Source organism: Eptesicus fuscus, chromosome 7 (genome assembly GCF_027574615.1).
Source record: "Eptesicus fuscus isolate TK198812 chromosome 7, DD_ASM_mEF_20220401, whole genome shotgun sequence".
Lineage (NCBI taxonomy): Eukaryota > Metazoa > Chordata > Mammalia > Chiroptera > Vespertilionidae > Eptesicus > Eptesicus fuscus.
The window spans coordinates 4,347,318-4,371,832 of NC_072479.1; the positions used below are offsets into that span (position 1 = coordinate 4,347,318).

General features: G+C 43.5%; 1 protein-coding gene across 2 annotated transcripts in view; it reads right to left on the minus strand.

Annotated features, from left to right (window-relative positions):
• The window catches only part of IL17D (interleukin 17D), a 36,363-nt gene extending 20,317 nt beyond the window's left edge, over positions 1-16,046 (minus strand). For both annotated transcript variants that reach the window (XR_008556558.1, XM_054718693.1), the window contains exons 1-2: positions 15,689-16,046; positions 14,984-15,270 (exon numbers count right to left, since the gene is read on the minus strand). Coding sequence is in view for 1 of the 2 variants with exons in the window: in XM_054718693.1 (XP_054574668.1) it covers positions 14,984-15,270; positions 15,689-15,700 (299 nt within the window). In the remaining variant the exon portion in view is untranslated. The remainder of the gene's footprint in view (positions 1-14,983; positions 15,271-15,688) is intronic.
• Between the last annotated feature and the right edge of the window lie 8,469 nt (positions 16,047-24,515).

Below are 24,515 nucleotides of genomic sequence, written 5' to 3' on the forward strand. Positions count from 1 at the left end.
TAAATTAGCTTTTTAAATTATAATCAAGGTTTCATATAACTTCAGCTAAATGAAAAGCCAATATTTTTATAAACAATTAAATTCTAATAAAGCCCTCTGAAAGTTATTGGGACTACCCATGATCCCTCTATATATGCAAATAAGCAGAAAATACATATGCCATTTAAAAGTATATTTTAAGCTTAATAAAAAGGAGAAATTTTAAAATTTTGAAATCACTTCCACTAATATTTACAGGGTAAACTAAAGAATATAATTGAGGCACTAAATCTGACCATAACTATGAGGGGTCATTTAATGTGACTACATGGCCTGGCAGTATTGATATAAACATCCAAAAAGCCATCATGTTTGTTACATTTGTTGCTTGGTGTAAAAAAGGAAAGAAAAATGTCTTTTAAACTCCCTGAAGGTGGCCAAAAAATTATTCTGGAAAGAAATAAAGAGAGGTTTCCTTTAAATGTCTGGAAAACTATAATTAAAAGTCAATGTATTAGGCCTCAAAAAGAAAAGTAAGGAATTTGTGTTTTTGCCTCCCGAAACAAAGCTTATGTAAAATCACTAAAAGACTAATAGCAGAGATTTAGTTAGTGTCATTTATTGTCCACAGCCAAGAATAAGTAAAATAAAAAAATAAGCCTTATTTCAGACTAATTTAAATTGGCAAATTTAAATAAATAAATATTCATGAATTTTAGTTGTACTGGGCAGGAAACTATTCTTAAGCATTAACTAATCTTTTTATTGATGGGTCATCTCATAGTAAACTTGCTTAACATGTAATGAATCCAAACCAGTCATATTTCTGTGCATAAAATTAAAATTAAAAGCTATCAAGACTGCACTGCAGGATTTCCAAAAGCCACTTAATATTATTTAAATAAAAAAGGGGAGGGGGTTAGTAGAATAATCCCATGAGTAAATTACATCAAGAAAATTTTTACTTTGAAAATTATTTTTCACTTGTAATGCTGAAGATAGGACACCCATGAAAACACACATGGTGTCAAAATAAGCCAAAAGAAAATGGTTTGGGCACACTGAAAAGAAAGGATCCCAAGTCTAGTTTATAGAAAAGATTCCTTTATTAACCTTTGGTCAAGAACATGCTTGTATATTTCCAGAAAACTCCTTCAAGCACGTGTGGATTCCTGCAAGAAATATTAAACTTCAACATGGATCTGAGGGGATTAAAGATGGCGACCGGCAGGAAGGTAGGGAGAGAGAGAGTGTGAGTGAGGAACCCATAGAGGAGAGTGTAGACGTGTGGGTGTGTGTGTGTGTGTGTATGAGCTAGGGTCAGCTAGATTCTGCACGTCTTCCAAGGGGCTGCCTAACCGGGCAGTCCTAGATGGCGGAGCCCTGCGCACAAAGCGGACACTTCTCGGCGGCTGGTGCGGACGCAGAGACCATGCCATCTTGAGAAACAGAGCTGCCTGAGACTCGGATCCTGGCTTCTGACACAAACCAGGACCCTGCAGCCACTGGGGACAGAGAACTGCTACCACAGCTTCAGACCAACAAACAACAAGAATCCAGACGTCCCGGCAGAATTCCGTGAGTCAAAGAGCCTACCCCCTCCCCGAAGGCGCGCAGACAGCGCCATTTTAACTGATAGACCCGCCTCTCGCCCAAGCCACAGAGCTTTGCGCAGGGACTCGCTCCCCCTCAGGGAATTTGGCGCATGTGCAAGCGCACAGGAGAGAATCAGCTCCCTGTTGGGGAAATCTGTCAGTGCGCACAGAGGGCTCCCCTTCGGAGAATTTGGGGGAATTTGGCTTGCGGGTCACAGCTCTCCCTTCAGGGAATCTTAGTGCTTGCACAGAGGGGCTTTCCCTTTGGGGAATTTGGCGCGCAGGACAGACTCCGCCCCCCTTCCGGAACTCCAGTAGCGTGCACAGAGCCAGCTCACCTTCAGGAAATCAAGAGTGTGAGAAGCCCTAGCCGGTTTGGCTCAGTAGAGACAGCACACACAGGTCGCAGCTCCACTTCAGGGAATTTGGCACGCCGGACACAGCTGCCTGGGATCCCTGACTCACAGCGCATTCACACTAAGAGCCAGCGACCCCAATTGTTGGTGCATGCACACATAGGGACCCTGAGTCTCAACGAGAAACCGCACAAGGCAACAGAGACTCTGACACTCTAGTCTTGGTGCAGACACAGGGAAACTCTGACTCCCGGCACATGCTAAGGATCTCATTTTTGGCACATACCAACAGTGTGGTGCAGACAGGGCCCCTGATTCTAAGTGTGCACACGAGACCACACGGAACACTGGGGACACTGACTCTGGGCAAGTCTGGTTCCCACCAACCAAAGGCAGCCACACGTCCTAGTGTCAGAGCACTTCAGTGAAACTCGGGTGGAGCGAAGTCCCCACAGCACACGGCCCAGGTCCACGCAAACGGAAGCTTGAGCTTTCTGGTGATAGCCAGAATGGGGAAACGAAATAACTCACAGAGGAAAGAAAATGTGGAGTCGCCAAGAAAGGAAATCAGTGAAACTGAAGCTTGCAACATGACCGAAAAGGAGTTTAGAGTAATGGTCGTGGAATTTATACATCGGATGGATGAGAAAATAAACAACTTATGCAAGAATCAGGAAGAAATGAAAAGTGATATAGCTACAATCAAAAACACCATGGAAAGTTTCAACAGTAGACTACAAGAAGCAGAGGACCGAATTAGTGAGTTAGAAGATCAGGTACAGAAACAAGCTCAATCTCAACAGCAATTGGAGAAAAAAATTAAAAAGCAGGAGGAAAGCCTAAGGGAGCTTCGGGACAACATGAAACGAAGTAACATGCGTATAATAGGGCTGCCAGAAGGACAAGAAGAGCAGCAGGGATTAGAAAATCTATTTGAAGAAATAATGACAGAAAACTTCCCGGATATGGGAAAGATAAAAGTTACGCAAGTACAGAGAGTCCCAAGCAGGATCAACCCCAAAAGACCCACACCAAGACATGTCATAATTTCAATGGCAAATGTTAATGGCAAAGAGATAATCTTAAAGGCGGCAAGAGAGAGACAGAGAGTTACCTACAAAGGAACACCCATCAGATTGTCAAATGATTACTCAACAGAAACACAACAAGCTAGAAGTGAATGGACGGAGGTATACAAAGTGTTGCAAAGCAAAGGACTGAATCCAAGAATACTATATCCAGCAAGACTATCAATCAAAATTGAAGGGGAAATCAGGAGCTTTGCAGATAAAAAAAGGCTTAAGGAGTTTATCACCACCAAACCAGCAATGCAAGAATTGCTAAAGGGAATACTGTAAAAAGAAGAAATAAACAGGTAAGAAGGAATATAGACACAAAAATAGATATGACCAAAAACAAATACCTTTCAGTAATATCTTTAAATGTAAATGGACTAAATGCTCCAATCAAAAGATATCGAGTAGCTGAATGGATATAAAAACACGACCCATATATATGCTGTCTACAAGAGACCCACCTGAGAACAAGAGACTCACACAGATTGAAAGTGAAGGGATGGAAAAATATCTTTCAGGCAAATGGAAATGAAAAAAAAGCTGGGGTAGCAATACTTATATCTGACAAAATAGACCTCAAAGTAAATGCCATAACAAGAGATAAAGAAGGCCACTTCATAATACTAAAGGGAGAAATCCAACAAGAAGAAATAATTCTGGTAAACATATACGCTCCCAATATAGGAGCACCCAAATACATAAAAAAACTCCTGGAGGATTTCAAGGGAGAGATTAATAGCAATACAATCATAGTAGGAGACTTTAATACCCCACTATCACCACTGGACAAATCCTCTAAACAAAAAATCAGCAAAGAAACAGCAATCCTAAATGAATCACTAGACCAGATGGAATTAATTGACATCTTTAGAACATTTCACCCCAAAGCCACAGAATATACATTCTTCTCAAGTGCACATGGGTCATTTTCAAAGATAGACCATATGCTGGGTCACAGGCAAAGTCTCTTCAAATTCAAGAAGATAGAAATTATATCAAGCGTCTTCTCAGATCACAGTGGCATAAAACTGGAAATCAACTACAATAAATACAATCCAAAGAAATCAAACACTTGGAGACTAAACAGCATGCTATTAAACCATGACTGGGTCACCAGAGAGATCAAGGAAGAAATAAAAAACATCATGGCAACAAATGACAATGAAAACACAACAATCCAAAATCTATGGGACACAGTGAAAGCAGTCTTGAGAGGGAAGTTCATAGCTCTACAAGCCTATTGCAAAAAACAAGAATCAATGGTAATAAATTACTTAACCCTACAACTCAAAGAGCTAGAAAAAGAGCAGCAAGAAAAGCCCAGTGTAACCAGAAGGAAGGAAATAACAAAGATCAGAGCGGAGATAAATGACATCTCCAAAGAAAGAGAGACCAAAGAAACAATACAAAAGATCAACAAAACCAAGAGCTGGTTCTTTGAAAGGATAAACAAGATTGATGGACCTCTAGCCAGGCTCACCAAGAAGCAAAGAGAGAGGACCCAAATAAACAAAATCAGAAATGAAAGAGGTGAAATAACAACAGACCCCGCTGAGATACAAAGGATTGTTACAAAATACTATGAACAACTCTATTCCAACAAACTGGACAACCTGGAGGAAATGGACATATTCCTAGAAAAATATAACCTTCCAAAAATCAATCAAGAAGAATCTAAAGAGCTCAATAGGCCAATAACTATGGACGAAATTGAAGCAGTCATCAAGAAGCTTCCGGCAAACAAAAGCCCGGGGCCTGATGGCTTCACAGGAGAGTTTTACCAAACATTCAAGGAAGAACTAAAACCTATCCTCCTCAGACTATTCCAAAAAATTCAAGAGGAAGGAACACTTCCAAGCTCCTTCTATGAAGCCAGCATCACCCTAATACCAAAACCAGATAAAGACAACACAATGAAAGAGACTTACAGGTCAATATTTCTCATGAACATAGATGCCAAAATCCTCAACAAAATTCTAGCAAATCGGCTCCAGCAGTACATCAGAAAGCTCATACACCATGACCAAGTAGGATTTATCCCAGGAATGCAAGGATGGTACAATATCCGCAAATCAATAAACGTGATACATCACATAAACAAATTGAGAGATAAAAATCACATAGTCATATCAATTGATGCAGAAAAAGCATTTGACAAAATCCAACACCCTTTCTTGATAAAAACTCTCAACAAGGTGGGAATAGAAGGCTCATACCTCAACATAATAAAAGCTATATATGATAAACCCACAGCAAACATCATACTCAATGGACAAAAACTAAAAACATTTCACCTAAGAACAGGAACAAGACAGGGATGCCCACTCTCACCACTCCTGTTTGACATAGTACTGGAAGTATTAGCCATTGCAATTAGACAAGAAGAAGAAATAAAAGGCATCCAAATTGGAAAAGAACAAGTAAAGCTGTCTTTATTTGCAGATGACATGATATTGTACATAAAAAATCCGAAAGACTCCGTCAAAAAACTAATAGACTTAATAAATGAATTTGGCAATGTAGCAGGATACAAAATTAACGCCAAGAAATCTATGGCCTTTCTATACACCAATAGTGAACTTACAGAAAGAGAGACTAAAAAGGCAATTCCATTTACCATCGCACCAAAAAAATTAAGATACCTAGGAATAAACTTAACTAAGGAGGTAAAAGACCTATACACGGAAAACTACAGGACACTGAAAAAAGAGATAGAGGAAGACGTAAACAGATGGAAGAACATACCATGTTCATGGATTGGTAGAATCAACATCATTAAAATGTCCATACTACCCAAAGCAATCTATAGATTCAATGCACTCCCCATTAAAATACCAATGGCATATTTCACCGACCTTGAAAGAACTCTCCAAAAATTCATCTGGAATAAAAAAAGACCCCGAATAGCCACAGCAATCCTGCGAAAGAAGAATAAAGTAGGAGGGATCTCAATATCAGATTTCAAGCTGTATTACAAAGCCACTGTTCTCAAAACAGCCTGGTACTGGCACAAGAACAGACATATAGATCAGTGGAACAGAATAGAGAATCCAGATATTGACCCAAACCACTATGCTCAATTAATATTTGACAAAGGAGGCATGAACATACAATGGAGTCAAGACAGTCTCTTCAATAAATGGTGTTGGGAAAATTGGACAGATACTGCAAAAAAATGAAGCTTGATCACCAACTTACTCCATACACAAAAATAAACTCAAAATGGATACAGGACTTAAACATAAGACGGGAAACCATAAAAATACTAGAGCAATCCACAGGCAGCAAAATCTCAGACATATGCCAAAAGAAATTCTTCACTGACACTGCCCCTAGGGCAATGGAAGCTAAAGAGAAAATTAACAAATGGGACTACATCAAAATAAAAAGCTTTTTCACAGCAAAAGAAACCATTAACAAAACAACAAGAAGGCCTACTGCATGGGAGAACATATTTGCAAATGGCATCACTGATAAAGGTTTGATTTCCAACATCTACATGCAGCTTATACAACTTAATAAAAGGAAGATAAATGATCCAATAAAGAAATGGGCAACAGACCTAAATAGAAGCTTTTCAAAAGAAGACAGAAGGAAGGCCAAGAGACACATGAAAACATGCTCAACGTCACTAATTATCCGAGAGATGCAAATCAAAACAACAATGCGGTACCATCTCACACCTGTCAGAATGGCTATCATCAACAAATCAACAAACGACAAGTGTTGGCGAGGATGCGGAGAAAAAGGAACCCTCGTGCACTGCTGGTGGGAATGCAGACTGGTGCAGCCACTGTGGAGAACAGTATGGAGCTTCCTCAAAAAACTGAAAATGGAACTCCCATTTGACCCAGTAATCCCACTCCTGGGAATATATCCGAAGAAACTAGAAACACCAATCAGAAAGGATATATGCACCCCTATGTTCATAGCAGCACAATTCACCATAGCTAAGATTTGGAAACAGCCTAGGTGCCCGTCAGCAGATGACTGGATCAGAAAACTGTGGTACATCTACACAATGGAATACTATGCTGCCATAAAAAAGAAGGAATTCTCATCATTTGCAGCAACCTGGATGGAATTGGAGAACATTATGTTAAGTGAAATAAGTCAGTCAATGAAAGAAAAATACCACATGATCTCACTCATTTATGGGTAATAAAGAACATTATAATCTTGAACAAAAAGATAGATACAGAGACAGTAAAGCATCAAACAGACTGTCAAATTACAGGTGGAAAGTTAGGGAGAGGTGGGGGAGATAAGAGATCAATCAAAGGACTTGTATGCATGCATATAAGCATAACCAATGGATGCAAAACTCTGGGGGGTGAGGGCATATATGGGAGTGGGGTGGGGGGTGGCAATGGTAAAATATGTACACATATAATACCTTAATAAAAAAATTGGGAAAAAAAATAAAAGCTTTTCCCCCCTTTGTAATCTTATTAAGCTCGAGGATCTGTTTTTAGAATAATTTTTAAAGTAATAAAATACATTTGCCAGTGATTATTTATAATAAAAATTATGTTAAAATACAGTTAAAAAATTTTATGCTATGGTAATCTATGTCTCTTTATCAACTGAATAAATAACAAGTTCTGGTGAAAAAAAAAAAAAAAAAAAAAAACATGGATCTGAGGAAGGAACTAGCCAGGTTAATGAGGATCCTGCACCTGGAGCCACACCTTGTAGCTGCAGACAACTGACTACCTCAGCCGCAGACAACAGCAGCCCAAGCAACCCTCTGAAGATAAGAAGTGGGAGGAGGGGGAGGCAGCCCAAGCGGACGCGAACAGCCCAGAGGTCACCTGGGGCATGGTGAAGAAGACGTCCAGAAAGCTGAGTGAGTTCGTGAGGAGACCAGAACTCCAAGAACCTCTGAGAACGACTTTCTTGCCCTGCTAGCAGTCATCAGCTGTGCGGTAATTTTACCAGGGGCAAATGGGGAAGTATTTTGGACTTAAGTTCCTGACCCTCCTTATCTGGGCTGATCCCCCACCTAGTGTAGCCACCAATAACACCAAGCACCTTGCTCCCCCAGGAGACCACGGGTGGGGCAAGGAAGTATATGGGCAAAGTATAATTAACCAGGAGAAACCAAGATGGCAGCATAAGGTAAACACCTAACTGTTGCCTACCACAACAATTTTGAAACTACAAGTGGAAAACAGAGCGCACACCGTCCAGAACCACCGGAAAGCTAGAAGAGTGGAAAACCTACAACTAGAGAAAAAAAGAGAGGGGGACGCTGAGCCTCAGGAGCTGTGGAGGTGCGGAGATCCGTGAGGGCGGGCGGCTGAATACGCGGCAGGCTTGCTCGCAGTGCGTGCGCGGAGAGGGAGGGAAGCAGACACTGCGTGGCTAGCTTTCTCGTCTGGGAGAAAAACAAAACCTCCCGACTGCACTGAAATCCAGCTGCGGTTGGGGAGAAACTGGTCTGTTTGGCAGCGGACGAGGCTCGAAAGCTGCCTTCTCTCAGAGGCGCGCAGCCATTGATTAGGGCACGGAGGAATCGGCCCTCTTAGGGCAGCGGACGGAAACCAAGTTTGTCTGCGCCATTCTGAGACTCCGCCCCATCCAAGCTGAACACAGCCCTCCCAGTGACTGGATTTCTCGTTCGGGAGAAAAACAAAACCTCCGGTCTGCACCGAAATCCAGCCCCAGCTGGGGAGAAACTGGTCTGTTAGGCAGCGGGAGAGGCTCGAAAGCTGCCTTCTCTCAGAGGCGCGCAGCCATTAATTCGGGCATGGAGAAACCGCCCCTCTTAGGGCAGAGCAGACGGGAAACCAAAGCTTGTCTGCGCCACCCTGAGACTCCGCCCCATCCAAGCTGAGCACATAAGCTCTCCCAGCGGAGACACTGCTGATCCTCACAGCCAACTGGCTTGGAGATCAATTCCCGCCAGTGATACCAACAATCCCAACCACTCTGAACTCCAGTTTCTGGGGACACGCGGGGGACCCAGACACCTACGGGACTCTCGGCCATCGGTCGGAGATTGAGAGTGACTTTTCTGTCGGTGTGGACAACACCAGATTTCAACCACTCTCATAAGGGACACATTCAAGAGGCAGACTCAGTGAGCATCAAAGCCCTACTGTGTCTCCAGCACAGCAATCCATCCGTTATAGACACAGCAGGCCCTCACAGCCAATTGGACCAGAGGTCAATTCCTCCCAGTGATACCAACAGCAATCAGGGCTTTTAACTACACCAAGACTTTCCACTCAGCCCACAAAGGGGAGTACCAAGAGCGACCACCTAGGGTGATTGGGGAAGCTGAGCTACCAGCCCCTATAGGTCACCGACCACACAAAGCCACTCCATCAACACAGGGAGGCAGCCAAAATGTGGAGACATTGAAGTATGTCACAAGTAGGAGAAATAGATGAAAGCAAACTAATGGACGACAGTGTTCAGAACCATATTTATAAGGTTACTCAAGAATCTTCTAAAAACCGCTGAGAAACTTGAAGAGACCTTCAAGGACCTTAATGAGAATACCAAAAAAATGGAAAAGGACCAGTCAGAAATTATGCATACACTGTCTGAAATAAAGAATATACAGAGTAGACCACCGCACCCGAAGAGTCAAACCAAAGAGCTGGAATATGAGGAAGAAAAAAACACCCAACCAGAGAGGCAGAAAGAAAGAAGAATCCAAAAGTGTGAGGATAGCATAAGGAGCCTCCGGGATGGCTTTAAGCGTACCAATATCCGAATTTTTGGGGTGCCAGAAGAGAGAGAGCAAGATACTGAAAACCTATTTGAAGAAATAATGACAGAAAACTTCCCCCACCTGGTTAAAGAAATAGACTTACAAGTCCAGGAAGCGCACAGAACCCCAAACAAGAGGAATCCAAAGAGGACCACACCAAGACACATCATAATTAAAATGCCAAGGGCAAAAGACAAAGAGAGAATCTTACAAGCAGCAAGAGAAAAACAGTTAGTTACCTACAAGGGAGCACCCATACGATTGTCAGCTGATTTCTCAACAGAAACTATGCAGGCCAGATGGGAATGGCAAGAAATATTCAAAGTGATGAATAGCAAGAACCTACAACCAAGACTACTCTACCCAGCAAAGTTATCATTCAGAATTGAAGGGCAGATAAAGAGCTTCACAGATAAGAAAAAGCTAAAGGAGTTCATCACCACCAAACCAGTATTACATGAAATGCTGAAAGGTATTCTTTAAAAAGAGGGAAAAGAAGAAAAAGGTAAAGATAAAAATTATGAACAACAAATACATATCAACAAGTGAATCTAAAAGTCAAGTGAATTAAAAATCTGAGGAATAGAATAAACTGGTGAACATAATAGAATCAGAGGCATAGAATGGGAGTGGACTGACAATTCTCAGGGGGAAAGGGGTGTCTATGTGGGGGGTATGGGAAGAGACTGGACAAAAATCATACACCTATGGATAAGGACAATGGGGGGGAGGGAACCGGGTGATGGGGGAAAAAGGAGAAACAATTGTAATAATCTGAACAATAAAGATTTATTAAAAAAAATAAAAATAAAGTATAATTACACGGGTGTCGCCACCCATCTTCCCTCTTGTATGACACAAAATCAAACCACTGCTCCTTTGTGTGTAAAATTAAAGAGAGGCTTCTGGCTTGCATGGATGTCAAAGGAGGGGGAGGCAAAAGCCCAAATACGTCTACTATCACTACTTGCTCCGGGGAGAGGTGCAGAAAATATAACTTTACTAAGACACCCCCCACTAAGCCTTTATGTAAAAAGTCTTATGAATGGCACCCCACCGAGGAAGAAATTAGCTGGCAAGACTGTTATAGTGACTACCCCACCACCAACAAACTTAATAACAGTTTTTCCTTTGTGGATTGGAGCCCCTACGGGTCTGCGTATAGTAACAATCGCACCCTACAATGGAAGGGGACCGCATCCTTTCTATATGTTGATGCAAATCACTCCATCTCATGGCATGACTGAGGATTTGTTGGATCCCAATTACAACATGACAATTGGCCCCTACAAAATACTCAATGGAAATTAGCTGCTGCACTTGCACCTATTAAATGGTATAGTTTTAATTATAGCTCAGATAATTCCATTCGTACCTTATGGGGAACTCCCAATAAGACAGTATTTGCCACCGCCTGTGTGTTTGATCCATTTGTACTCCTCTCAGGCCCCATCCAGATGCACCTTAATGCAACAAGCCATCTGTATGAGGTGTCATGCACAGGCTGCACACTATCCCATTGTATTAATTGTACATTTCAAAAGGATTCCCTCATGATTTTAAAACAACTGGATTTCGCTTGGGTTCCTACTAACCTAACTGAGCCTTGGGAATCCCATCAAACCTACCAACTGTTACATGATCTGGTAAAAATCTTAAAAAGACAAAAAAGATTTCTTGGAATGTTAATTGCAGGTATCTTTACCCTCGTAACGTTACTTACTTCTGTGGGCATTGCTGCTTCATCCATGGTACAAACTGTTCAAACTTCTCAGTTTGTACAAGTTAAGGAAAATGTAACTAAGACCTTGTCTATACAAAAAACAATTGACAGCCAGTTTGAGACTGAATTGTCAGCATTAAAGTCTACAGTCCTGTGGATGGGTGATAAAGTCCACAGCCTAGAGCAAAGGATATCCTTGCATTTGCATCTCAGCATAACCCTATTTCTTGTCTCATTTTTGTTCTCATATGTTTATTTCTAGTCTGCAGATGCGGAATGAAGTCTTAAAAGGACTCAAACCCTTTAGGTGGCATTCAATTTTCAAGATTTATTAAGGAAAAGAAAAGGGGGAGATGTTGGAAGATGCCCATTGTCTTCACTAGCAGAGAGGTGTGGACAAGGAGCCCGGAACGCTGGTGAACCTTGAGCCCTGGCAAAGGTCAGAGCTATGCACCAACTGTTTAGTCGAGACAATGGTAGCTGAAGCAATTTCCCGACCAGATAGTCATGTAAATCCTTACTGATAAGATAGTCTGTCTGTTACTGGAATTGCCTGCCTAAGGGCTGTAGGTGTATTCCAAACTGAATAAAAGGATGGCAAGGCCTGAGCACAAGTGGAATCCTTCCTCTTGCATTGGGCTCCCGCCTGGCCCCCCAATTTCCAAATTATTATTTCTTGTCTCGTCTATGTCATTTGCGCGCGGCCCTTCACCAGAGCCCGAACCCTGAACCACACGGGACGTGGGTCATCACAGATTTTCCATAGAAAGACATCAGCTTCACTGATGTTTACTAATGGCCCACCCAGCACCTGGGCTATCCTGATGGTCCACGGGTGGCCCCGGCCAATACTCCCTTGCTGCTTGGGGAGGACTGGCCCAGCCGGGGGCGCCCAGCCTCTGCACACTCCCTGGAGGCCGGCCACCTCTGTTTTTAGGACTTCCCATTCCCTGTCCTCCCTCCTCTCCTTCACTCCGGGTCCTGTTTCTCTCCTTTTCCTTCTTTGCTGTTACTGCTCTCCACGGGACTGTTGACTACAAAATAAATCTGGGTGTCGCCTCTTACATTCCCTGCAGGAAAAGGGCTGAGGACGTAACAAAGCCTGAAAATAAATGGTTGTGCACTATTCATTTTCTAGAGTAAAGCTATCTTCAGATTACTACCCAGAACTTAAAAATATAAACAATAAAAACTATTCAGAGTACTAGGAAGTGTTTATATTTGGGGTTTCCACACAAGTGAGTGTATCTTTCAACCTTCATAAACCTCACTGTTCTTACAATATATTTCTGACTATGTCAATTTGGCCTAAAAAAACTTATTGATTCTATTTTTGGCATTTTTGTTTTTAGAGCTCAAGAGAAACAAACATGATGCCACAAAGTAAATGAGAAAATATTTTTATATTCTGGAGGTTGAATGTTGATTTTCTAATAATACATTGGTCAGCAGCATGGGATAGCCTCCGGTAGAATCACAAAGTCCATTTACTGTCGGATCCTGGCCCAATTCTTTATGCTCCCCAAGCCGAGTTCCTCATCGGTGGTCAGCCCAGCTCTGGGGTCGCAAGGAGCTCTGGGAAAACTCTCGAGTTGCCCTTCACTCCTGTGCTCTCAGGACATCAAGGGCCGTTGTTACCTGGGGAGCATCGTTTCTTCAGTATCTGCTGTGTCCTCATGGTTACTGAACTTCCCTTTCTAGCCTCTATTTAAAAATTAAGATGTTTTAAAAATAAGGAATGGACGCACAAGGCAGGAAATACAGACAATACAAAAGTGAAAGTCTTGTATTCCGTAAGTCTCCTTCCCACCCCATCCCCTCTTGAGAGGCATCATGATAACCAGATTCCAAAGATGCCCCAAAGTGTGTGTGTGTGTGTGTGTATGGTTTAAAATAGCACTTAACATATGTCTGTTATGTAACTGCTTCTCTTTACTGCCACAGGCAGAGGACTGCTTACGCTGTGCGCCTTGCCTGATTACAGGTTCTCCACTGAGGCACTTTTACAACAGCCCCCTTCCTCTCTATAGCTGCTTTTAGAGCATTAATCAAACTAGTTGCCTATTGGTGGGCGTTTAGATGGCTCTAATCCCTTGCTATTACCACAGTAAACACCACTTGTAACATGGACAAGTGTAGAATTCCAAGCAGAACTACTGGGTTGAAGAGCATGTGATTTTTTAAAAAATATATATTTTATTGATTTTTTACAGAGAGGAAGGGAGAGGGATAGAGAGCTAGAAACATCGAGCAGCTGCCTCCTGCACACCCCCTACTGGGGATGTGCCCGCAACCAAGGTACATGCCCTTGACCGGAATCGAACCTGGGACCTTTCAGTCCGCAGGCCGACGCTCTATCCACTGAGCCGGACCAGTTTTGGCAGCATGTGATTTTAAACTTTGATAGTTAATACTCAACTGCCGTCCATAAACTTTGCATCAATGCACACCTCTACTGCACAAGACACCTTTTCCTGCAGCCGTGACAACAGAGCCTGATGGTTGCCAAAAAAAGTTTCTCAGTACAGTGTATAGGCATGTCACTCACTGTGCCTGAAGTCCAGCATCTCATGTTTCCGGGGCCGGAGTCATTTGACCTCCTTTCTGGGGACTGTCCCTGCCCTGCTCAGCGTTTCACCAGGCCTTCCTTTCACTGGTTCCGAGGAGCTCTTTAGGGAAGGAGCCCTTTGTGACATGGGCTGCAAGTATTTCTCCCTCTTTGCCATTGTATTTTTCTTTTCTAAATTAAATTTTGCCAAGAATAAATGGGGTATATTTATGTAAGTGAATTGATGAATCTTGTTTATGACTTGGGGTCTACAAAGTAGGCCTTCTCTCCTCCAAGATTATAAATAGAACTGAACGTGTTTTTATCTGTTTTTGTGGTTTAACTTTTTACATTAGAATTTATTTTCATATAGCACTGAGATCCAATGGTCCTGGGAGATGTGTCTTTGCAAACTACTGCTCCTATTGTGTGTTATACTCTCACCCTCAGCCCTCAGCCCACTTTGGGAAGCAGCTGTGGGCCTGGAGAGGTCAGCACGGCCCATAGAAAAATGCAAAGGGAGCAGCTTCTGTGCGGAGAAGCCAAGCTAATGCCCTGAGAGGTTTTCCGAGTGTCTTTAGACTATTATGAGAGCTGACTCATTAGGCGATAGGCTGGGGGCATCATCGTCCACTGTAATGTAAGGAACCAATGTCCCCTACACTTCCCACCCAGGCATCACGTGGCGCCCAGCTGTGCAGGGCAGCAGTTCTCTTCAAGGGAGGTGACGGGCCTTTGTGGGGCTGAACTGCTCCCAACCCAGTCGCACCACCTGTCCGGGGCCACCTACCCATTTCGCTTTCCCCGCCGCCGTTTGCGCCCCATCTCCCCGGCCCATCCCCATATCCACACCTCCCCTGCCCTCGCCCTTCCACCCACCCACCACCCCTCACTCCGGCTGCCCTTCCCCCAATCTCCCGCCGTCCCGCATCCCACCTACCCGGCCCCGCGCCCCGGCCCGCCCCCTCGGCCTCCCGCTCACCTGTAGGCCCAGGGCGACACGCTGCGGAGCGGGGTGGGCGGCCGGAAGCGGCGGTCGGGCCGGCCCCCCGGGCAGCTGGCGTTGCGCGCCTGCTCCCGCGGGCCCAGCTGCAGCGTGTGCTGGAAGGCGCCGAGCACGCCGGCCGCCAGCCGCCCGTACAGCTGCTCCAGGAGCTCCTCGGGCCGGTCCGCGCAGCCCCGCGCCGGCCGCCGGCCGCTCCTCGGGGCGCCCGCCCGGCCCGGCGACAGCACCAACGCCAGCAGCACGCCGGTGGCCAGCGTCCGGACCTGCGGGACAGGCCGCTCAGCGCCGCGCCCGCGCCCGAGGATGGGCGCCGAGCACACCGGCCCCCGCGCGCCCCGCGTCCCTGCCCCGCGCCCCGCGCGCCCCGCGCCGCCCCCGCCCCGCGCCCCCCGCGGCCCCCGCGCCCCCCGCGCCCCTCGCGCCCGCCCTCGAGCCGGACGCGGAGCCCGCAGCGGGGGCGCGTGCGGCGTGCGCGTGTGCGTGTGCCGGCCGGGCTGCTGCGCCGCGGGCTGCGAGTGCCTGTGAGCCGGGGCCCCGCGCCGCCGCCCCCTCTCCCGCCGCCCGCGCGCGGCCCGCATCCCGACTTGGCCCGGCGGGACCCGGCGGCCCTCCTCGGTGTCCGGCGCGCGGGGTCCGGGACGGACCGGGCACGGGCAGCCTGCCGCCGGGGCGCACACTCACCAGGGCCCCCATGTCCCCGGAGACGCTGCGCGGATCGGCACGCCGAGCCGCTGCCGGGACCGCGGGCCGGGACTGGGCCGGGGCTCGAGGAGGGGCCGTGGCCGGAGATGGCGCCGCCCCCGCCGCCGAGGGTGCGGCCCGGAGGGGCCGGCCGTGCCAGTGAGGGGGCCGCCGCGCTCGGGCCGGGAAGACGTCCAGCGAGGAGAGCGCCCCGAGAGCGCAGGCGGCCAGTCGGGGAGAGCGGCCGGCACCCGAGGACTCCCCGGGGACTCCCTCCTCAGCCCCGCTGCTCGGAGACGGCTCAGGTTTTAAATGACGTCCGTCCGCGGGCCGAGGGCCGGCGGCCTCTCCTCCCCTCAGCGCCCGGGACTCGGGCCTCCTGCGTCTCCGTCGGCTGAAGGCCGCGCGCCGGGACTGCCGCGGCTGAGAGTGCCCGTCACCTGCCGTCCCAGGGCTGGGATGCCTGCTTCATGGGAACGACTGTCAGTGCAAGCGATGGTGTCAAACAAACCTCGCATCCTGTGAATAAATGAAAGGAAATACACTTAAATTGTACGTGTCATACTTCAGGAATACAAAAAAACGCTCATTTGTTCATTCCACAAACCAACGCTTCCTGCTTTTTAGGTGGCAGGCTCATAAATAAGGTCATTGTACAGCAGTAATAATTTGAAATAAAAACATTTTCAAACATGGGGAAAATACTTGTCATGGCTCCCTGAATCATTGGCAGCTTTGGTGTTTGACTACCTTGTAAGCCATTAGTTAAACTGCATTTCAGCTATGGCAGTGTAGAAAAGCAGCGCTTTTATGTGCCTTGAATATTCTATAACTGAAGGGTTTAGAAATTATGTTATTTACTGCTAAAAATCCCACTGAAATATCCAATTTAAGTGATTTACACCTTTTGGTGGGTAAACATTTCTTTTGAGGTTATAAAACACCTTTTTCTGATGAGTAAATTGTTAATGTTCTTTTTAAAAAATATATTTTTATTGATTTCAGAGAGGGAGAGAGAGAGAGGTCTGTGAAATATGCCGTTGGTATTTTAATGGGGAGTGCATTGAATCTATAGATTGCTTTGGACAGTATGGACATTTTAATGATGTTGATTCTATCAATCCATGAACATGGTATGTTCTTCCATCTGTTTACGTCTTTCTCTATCTCTTTTTCCAGTGTCCTGTAGTTTTCCGAATACAGGTGTTTTACCTCCTTAGTTAAGTTTATTCCTAGGTATCTTAATTTTTTTGGTGCGGTGGTAAATGGGATTGCTTTTTTAGTCTCTCTTTCTGTAAGTTCATTATTGGTATATAGAAATGCCAGAGATTTCTTGGCGTTAATTTTGTATCCTGCTACATTGCCGAATTCATTTATTAAGTCTAGTAATTTTTTTGATGGAATCTTTAGGGTTTTCTATATACAGTATCATGACATCTGTGAATAAGGACAGTTTAACTTCTTTTCCAATTTGGATGCCTTTTATTTCTTTTTCTTGTCTAATTGCAATGGCTAATACTTTCAGTACTATGTCAAACAGGAGTGGTGAGAGTGGGCATCCCTGTCTTGTTACTGTTCTTAGGAGAAATGGTTTTAGTTTTTGCCCATTGAGTATGATGTTGACTGTGGGTTTGTCATATATGGCTTTTATTATGTTGAGGTATGATCCTTCTATTCCTACCTTGTTGAGAGTTTTTAATCAAGAAAGGGTGTTGGCTTTTGTCAAATGCTTTTTCTGTGTCAATTGATATGACTGTGATTTTTATCTCTCAGTTTTTTATGTGATGTATCACGTTTATTGATTTGCGAATATTGTACCATCCTTGCATCCCTGGGGTAAATCCTACTTGGTCATAGCGTATGATCTTTCTGATGTACTGCTGGATCCGATTTGCTAGAATTTTGTTGAGGATTTTGGCATCTATGTTCATGAGAAATATTGACCTGTAAGTCTCTTTCATTGTGTTGTCTTTATCTGGTTTCATATTAGAGTGATGCTGGCTTCATAGAATGAGCTTGGAAGTGTTCCTTCCTCTTGAATTTTTTGGAATAGTCTGAGGAGGATAGGTTTTAGTTCTTCCTTGAATATCGGTAAAACTCCTCTATGAAGCTGGATGGCCCTGGGCTTTTGTTTGCCGGTAGCTTTTTGATGACTGCTTCAATTTCTTCCATAGTTATCGGCCTATTGAGCTGTTTAGATTCTTCCTGATTGAGTTTTGGAAGGTTGTATTTTTCTAGGAATATGTCCATTTCCTTCAGGTTGTCTAGTTTGTTGGAAGAAAGTTGTTCATAGTATTTTTTAACAATCCTTTGTATTTCTGTGGAGTCTGTTGTTATTTCTCCTCTTTCATTTCTGTTATTGTTTATTTGGGTCCTCTCTCTTTGCTTCTTGGTGAGCCTGGCTAGAGGTTCATCAATCTTGCTTATCCTTTAAAGAATCAGCTCTTGGTTTCGTTGATTTTTTTTGGTCTCTACGTCATTTATTTCTGCTCTGATCTTTATTATCTCCTTCCTTCTGCTCACTCTGGGCTTTTCTTGTGGCTCTCTTTCTAATTCTTTAAGTTAGATGATTTACTACCATTTTTTCTTTTCTTTTTCTTTTTTTTTTTTCTTTTTCTTTCTTTCTTTTTTTTTTTTTTTTAGGTAGGCCTGTAGAGCTATAAACTTCCCTCTCAGGACTGCTTCATTGTGTCCCATAGATTTTGGATTGTTGTGTTTTCATTGTCATTCGTTTCCAGGATGTTTTTAATTTCTTCTTTGATTTCTTTGGTAACCCAATCATTGTTTAATAGCATGCTATTAACATTTGCCATCTTAATTATGATGTGTCTATGTGTGGGTCTCTTTGAGTTCATCCTGATTGGGACTTTCTGTAACTCCTGAACTTGTGTGACATTTTTCTTCACCAGGTTGGGGATGTTTTCTGTCATTATTTCTTTATTTTATTAAATTTAAAAAATATATATTTTTGTTGATTTCAGAGGAGAGGGAGAGAGAGATAGAAATATCAAGGATGAGAGAGAATCATTGATTGGCTGCCTCCTGTACTCCCCCTACTGGGGATTGAGCCCACAACCCAGGCATGTGCCCTTGACTGGAATTGAACCAATGGGCCCTACAGTGTGCAGGCTGGCGCTCTATCCACTGACCCAGACCAGCAAGGGCTGTCATTATTTCTTTAAACAGATTCTCTGTTCCTTGCTCACTCTCTTCCCCTTCTGGTATTCCTGTAATGTGGATGTTGTTACGTGTATGTTGTTATGTTTATTTGCTTCTTTGTATTAGATAGTATTGCTATGCCTCCCAGTCTTTGTGGGATGGCCTCATGTAGAAAGTGTCTCGAGGGGTCCAGTGGTGTAGTCTCATTGTTCACCTGAGCTGGATGCTCTAGAAATGCCCCTTGTGTGCATTGTTTGAGCTCTCTGTTATACTTGGGACTTGATTGTGGCTATCCCATGTGTGGGAGGGATCTCCCTTTTGACTTGCTGCCATTGAGGTTTAATTCCATTGTCATCGTGCCAGCCATCTAATGTTTGGGGACTACTTAACCCAGAAGATGTGTCTCCCTTGAGTCTCACACCTTGATTGACCCTGTTCTGAGCTGTACTTCCTTACCCTACAGAGCTGGTCCCACAGGTGTCAGTTGCAGGTGCTTGGGGTCCTGCTTGCTTTTACCTTGCTGAACAGTCTGGGATGGTGTCTGCGATGGGGAATCAAATTGCTGTTTCTGACTAATTAGTCCAGGCAAAAACTCAAATCCTACAGAGACCCACCTCTGCCTGCAGACTGATTGGATTCGGTCTGGAGTAGCCTCAAGCAGGTGGGGTGAGAGGTTTTCCAACAGGGTGGGGCAATTGCTTCTGCCTGGAGGTTGATTGTTATTCTTGGTGTCTTAATGGGCCTCAGAAACTCCACACCATGGGGCAAGGGATTTTCCAATAGGGTGGGTCAACTGTCTTCCCCCCCAGGCAAAAACGACAGGATAGCAGAGGTCTGCCTGAGGAAGGTGACCTCCACAGTGTGAGGGAATGACTCAGCACAGGAAACAAGGGTTTCTGCCTTCTGAGCTCTAACTCCGGATCCCCCAAACCTGGCTTATGTTTATAGAGCTCCAGTCCACTCTTCCCTCCCTCTGCCAGAGCCCAAGGTGAGTGGCTGCACTCAAAATGTTGTGTGTGGGCCCTTTAATTGGGTGCCTACATTCTTAGCCATCTCTCCCTGGCAGACACCAAACCCTGCTGTTTTTCACAGCCAGATGTTATGTGCTCTCTGCTGGGGGGCCCAGCTTGGGAATTAGACACCAGAGTTCTCAGTGGCAACCTCCCACAGCTGAGATATCTCTCCGTAACGTCAGCTGCTGTCTGTGGGAGCCCTACCTGCCCTTCCACAGCTCCACCCTTCCTACAGTGACTATGTTGTCTCCACTTTCCATCCCTGGTTATCAGGGTTCTCTCCAGCTAGTCCTCAGTTGATTTTTCATGGTGGTTCATCTGTATTTTAGGTGTAATTCTAGTTTAGTCCTGGGAGCATGTTTGGGAGCTTCCACTTACTCTGGTGCCATTTTAAATCCCCCCTCTTGGATTTTTTGGAATAGTTTGAAGACTATAGGTGTTAATTTCTTTTTTGAATGCTTGGTAAAATCACCTGTGAAGCCATCTGGACCAGGGCTTTTGCTTGCTGGGAGTTTTTTTTTTTTTAATTTTTTTATTACTGCTTCAATTTCATCAGTTGTTATTGGCCTATTCAGGTTTTCTGATTTTTCCTGATTCAGTTTTGGGAGATTGTATTTTTCTAGGAATTTTTCCATTTCATGCACATTGTCCAGCTTGTTGGCATATAGTTGTTCACAGTATTGGCTAACAATTTTTTTTATTTCTGTGGTGTTCATTGTTATATTGCCTCTTTCATTTCTTATATTATTTATTTGGGTCCTCTCTCTTTGTTTCTTGATGAGTCTGGTTTGGGGTTCATCAATCTTGTTTATCTTTTCAAAGAGCCAGCTCTTGGATTTATTGATATTTTGTACTGTTTTTTGTTTTTGTTTGTTTGTTTTTTAGTCTTTATGTCATTTATTTCTGCAATAATCTTTATTATTTACTTCGGTTTACTAACTCTGGGCTTTTGTTGTTATTCTCTTTCTAATTCTTATAGTTGTAGGGTTAAATAGTTTATTATTAATTTTTCTTATCTTTTGAGATAGGCATGTAGTACTATAAACTTCCCTCTCAGGACTGCTTTCACTGTGTCCCATAGAATTGAGGTTGTAGGTTCATTTCTTTCCAGGAAGTTTTGATTTCTTTCTTAATCTGATTTGTAACCCATTCATTGTTTAATAACATGTTATTTAGCCTCCATGTGTTTGAGTGTTTTTATTGTAGTTGATTTCTAATTCATTCCATTGTGATCTGAGAAGGTGCTTCATATGATTTCAGCCTTCTTGAATTTGTAGAGACTTGTTTTGTGTCCTAACATGTGGTCTACCTTTGTGAATGACCCATGAGAAGAATGTATATTCTGCAACTTTGGGATGAAATGTTCTATAAATGTCAATTGAATTAATCTGATCCAGTGTGTCATTCAGAGTCACTGTTTCCTTTTTGTTTGGAAGATCTATCCAGTGAAGTCCATGAGATGTTAATGTCACCTACTATGACTGGATTATTGTCAATCTCTCCCTTAAAGTTCTCTAGAAGTTTTTTCATATATTTAGGTGCTCCTATATGGGATGCATATATATTTACCAGGGTTATGTCCTCTTGTTGGATCGATCTCTTTAGTATTATGTAGTATCTTTGTTGTCTCTTGTGATGGCCTTCATTTTTGTCAGAAATGAGTATTGCTACCCAGCTTTTAAAAAATTTCCATTTGCATGGAAACATTTTTTCCATCCCTTCACTCTCATTTTATGTGAGTTTTTTATTCTGAGGTGGGTCTCTTGTAGATAGCACATACATGGGTCATGTTTTTGTATCTATTTAGCTACCCTATGTCTTTTGTTTGGAACATTTAATCCATTTACATTTAATGTTATTGTTGATAGGTAATTGCCATTTTAAATTCTGTATGTCTGGGTTTCTCTTTCTGTTTGTTATTCTCATTACAGCAGCCCCCTTAGCATTTCTTGCAGTGTTGTTTTGGTGGTGATAAACTCCTTTAGTCATTTTTTGTCTGAGAAGCTCTTTATTTCACCATCTATTTTGAATGATATAGTAATCTTGGGTTTAAGATCCTTGCTTTTCATTACCTTAAGTATTTCATGCCATTCCTTTCTGGCCTGTAGAGTTTCTGATGAGAAATCAGCAGACAATCTTAAGGGAGCTCCTTTGTAGGTAACAAATTGCTTTTCTCTTGCTGCCTTTAAGATTCTCTCTTTGCCTTTAATTTTTGCAATTTTAATTATGCTGTGTCTGGGCATGGGCCTGTTTGGGTTCTTCTTGCTTGGTAATCTCTGGACTTTTGTGACTTTTTCCTTCAGGTTAGCAAATTTTTCTGCCATTATGTATTCAAACATATTCTCTATCCTTTGCCCACTTTCTTCTCCTCTGGCACACCTATTATGCAGATATTGTTATGATTCATGTTGCCCCATAGCTCTTGTAAGCTGTCCTCCTGTTTTTAATTGTTTTCTTTTTCTTTTTAGTTCTCTGACTAAATGATTTTTTCTACTCTGTCTTCTAATTCACTGATCTGATCCTTGACTTTCCCTAATCTGCTGTGTATTCATTTCAATGTGTTCTTTATTAGTGTTATGTCATTTTTTTATTTCCAACTGATCTTTTTTTCATAGTTACTTTTTTTTTTTTTTTTTTTTTTTTTTGCTATTGAGCATCTTTGCTACCATTATTTTAAACTCTATATCTGGTAAATGTCCTATGTCAATTTCATTTAGCTGTTCTGGAGAATTCTCTTGTTCTTTCATTTGGGTTTTTTTTTTTTTTTGTCTCCCCATTTTAGCTGCCTGTTTGGCTTTGTGTCTATATATTAGATAGATCTGCTATGATTTCCAATATCTAGTGCAGGGCAGTGTCAGATGCTGTTTATTACTGGTCCTGAGTTCCCTGTTTGGAGCTATCAACAATTCACAACTTGTGGCTCCCTCTGCTGGAGCTGGGTGCCTTTGGAAAGGACCAAGATGTGCACCAGGCTCTGCTTTTCCTAGTCCCATACCCAGAAGGAGATCAGACAAGGACTCAAATCCTCCAGAGAGCCGAAACCAGTTTGGCTCAGTGGATAGAGCGTCGGCCTGCGGACTGAAAGGTCCCAGGTTTGATTCCGGTCAAGGGCATGTACCTTGGTTGCGGGCACATCCCCGGTGGGGGGTGTGCAGGAGGCAGCTGATCGATGTTTCTCTCTGATCAATGTTTCTAACTCTCTATCCCTCTCCCTTCCTCTCTGTAAAAAATCAATAAAATTTATTTTTAAAAAAAATCCTCCAGAGATCCACCTCTGCCTGCAATCTGATTATTCTGAGTCTTAATTTGCCTCGTGCTACTGACCATAGGGTGGAGCATGAGGTCTTCCAATAGGGTGGGGAAATTGCCTTCCCCCCAGGCAAAAACTGCCTGGATAGAAAAGTTCCATGGAGAAAGATGTCCTCTGCAGCATGAGAGAATGAATCAGCACAGGAAACCAGGGTGGCTGCCCTCTAAGCTCTAACCACAGAGTCCCCAACCCTGGACTCTCCACACACAGCTCCAGTCCACTTTGCCCTCCCTCTGTCAGAGCCTAAGGTGAGTGGCTGCACACAAAATTTTGTGTTTTGACCCTTTTAGAGGATGCCATAATTTCCAGCCGTCTCTGGCTAGAGGACAGAAACCCTGCTGCTTTTCATAGCCAGATGTTCTATGAGCTTCTTTCTCAGTTTTGGTTCTCTGGGCTGGGGAGCTGAGCTTGGAGGTTAGACCTCAGAGTTCTCAGTGGGAACCCCCCACAGATGAGCTATCCCTCCAACCTTCAGCTGCTGTCTTTGGGAGCCCGGCCTGCCCTTTCACATTTTCGCAGCTCCTACCAGTCTCTATGCGGTCTTCACTTTCCGTCCTTGGTTATCAGGTTCTCTCCAGCTAGTCCTCAGTTGATGTTTTAGGGTTGATTTTCTGTATTTAGTTGTATTTCCAGTTTGGTCCTGGGAGAATGTCAGTATAGCTTCCACTTTGCCACTATTTTTAATCCTTTTTCATTTTGTTAATGGTTTATTTTGCTCTGCAGAAGCTTTTTATTTTGATGTAGTCCCATTTGGGTTTTTTTTTTGTTGTTGTTTTTTTTCTGTTGTTTACCTTGCCCTAGGAGATATATTGGCAAAAATGTTGCTACAATATATGTCTGAGATTTTACTGCCTATATCTTCTTATAGGTTTTCTATGGTTTCATGACTTATATTTAAGACTTTTACCCATTTTCAGTTTATTCTTGTGTATGGTATAAGTTGGTGATTTAGTTTCTTTTCTTTTCTTTCTTTCTTTTTTTTTTTTTTTTTGCATGTAACTGTCCAATTTTCCCAGCACCGTTTATTGAATAGACTGTCTTTACTCCATGGTATGTGCTTGCCTCCTTTGTCAAATATTACTTGACCATAAAGGCATGGGTTGATTTCTGGGCTCTCTGTTGTATTCCACTGATCTATATGCCTGTTCTTGTGCCAATACCAGGCTGTTTTGAGTACAATAGATTTGCAGTATAGTTTGCTATCCGGTATTCTGATTCTTCCAACTTTGTTCTTCTTTCTCAAGATTGCTGCAGCCATTTAATGTCTTTGTTGGTTTCATATAAGGATTTGCAATATATTTGCTAGATCTGTGAAATATGCCATTGATATTTTATTTTTTTTTAG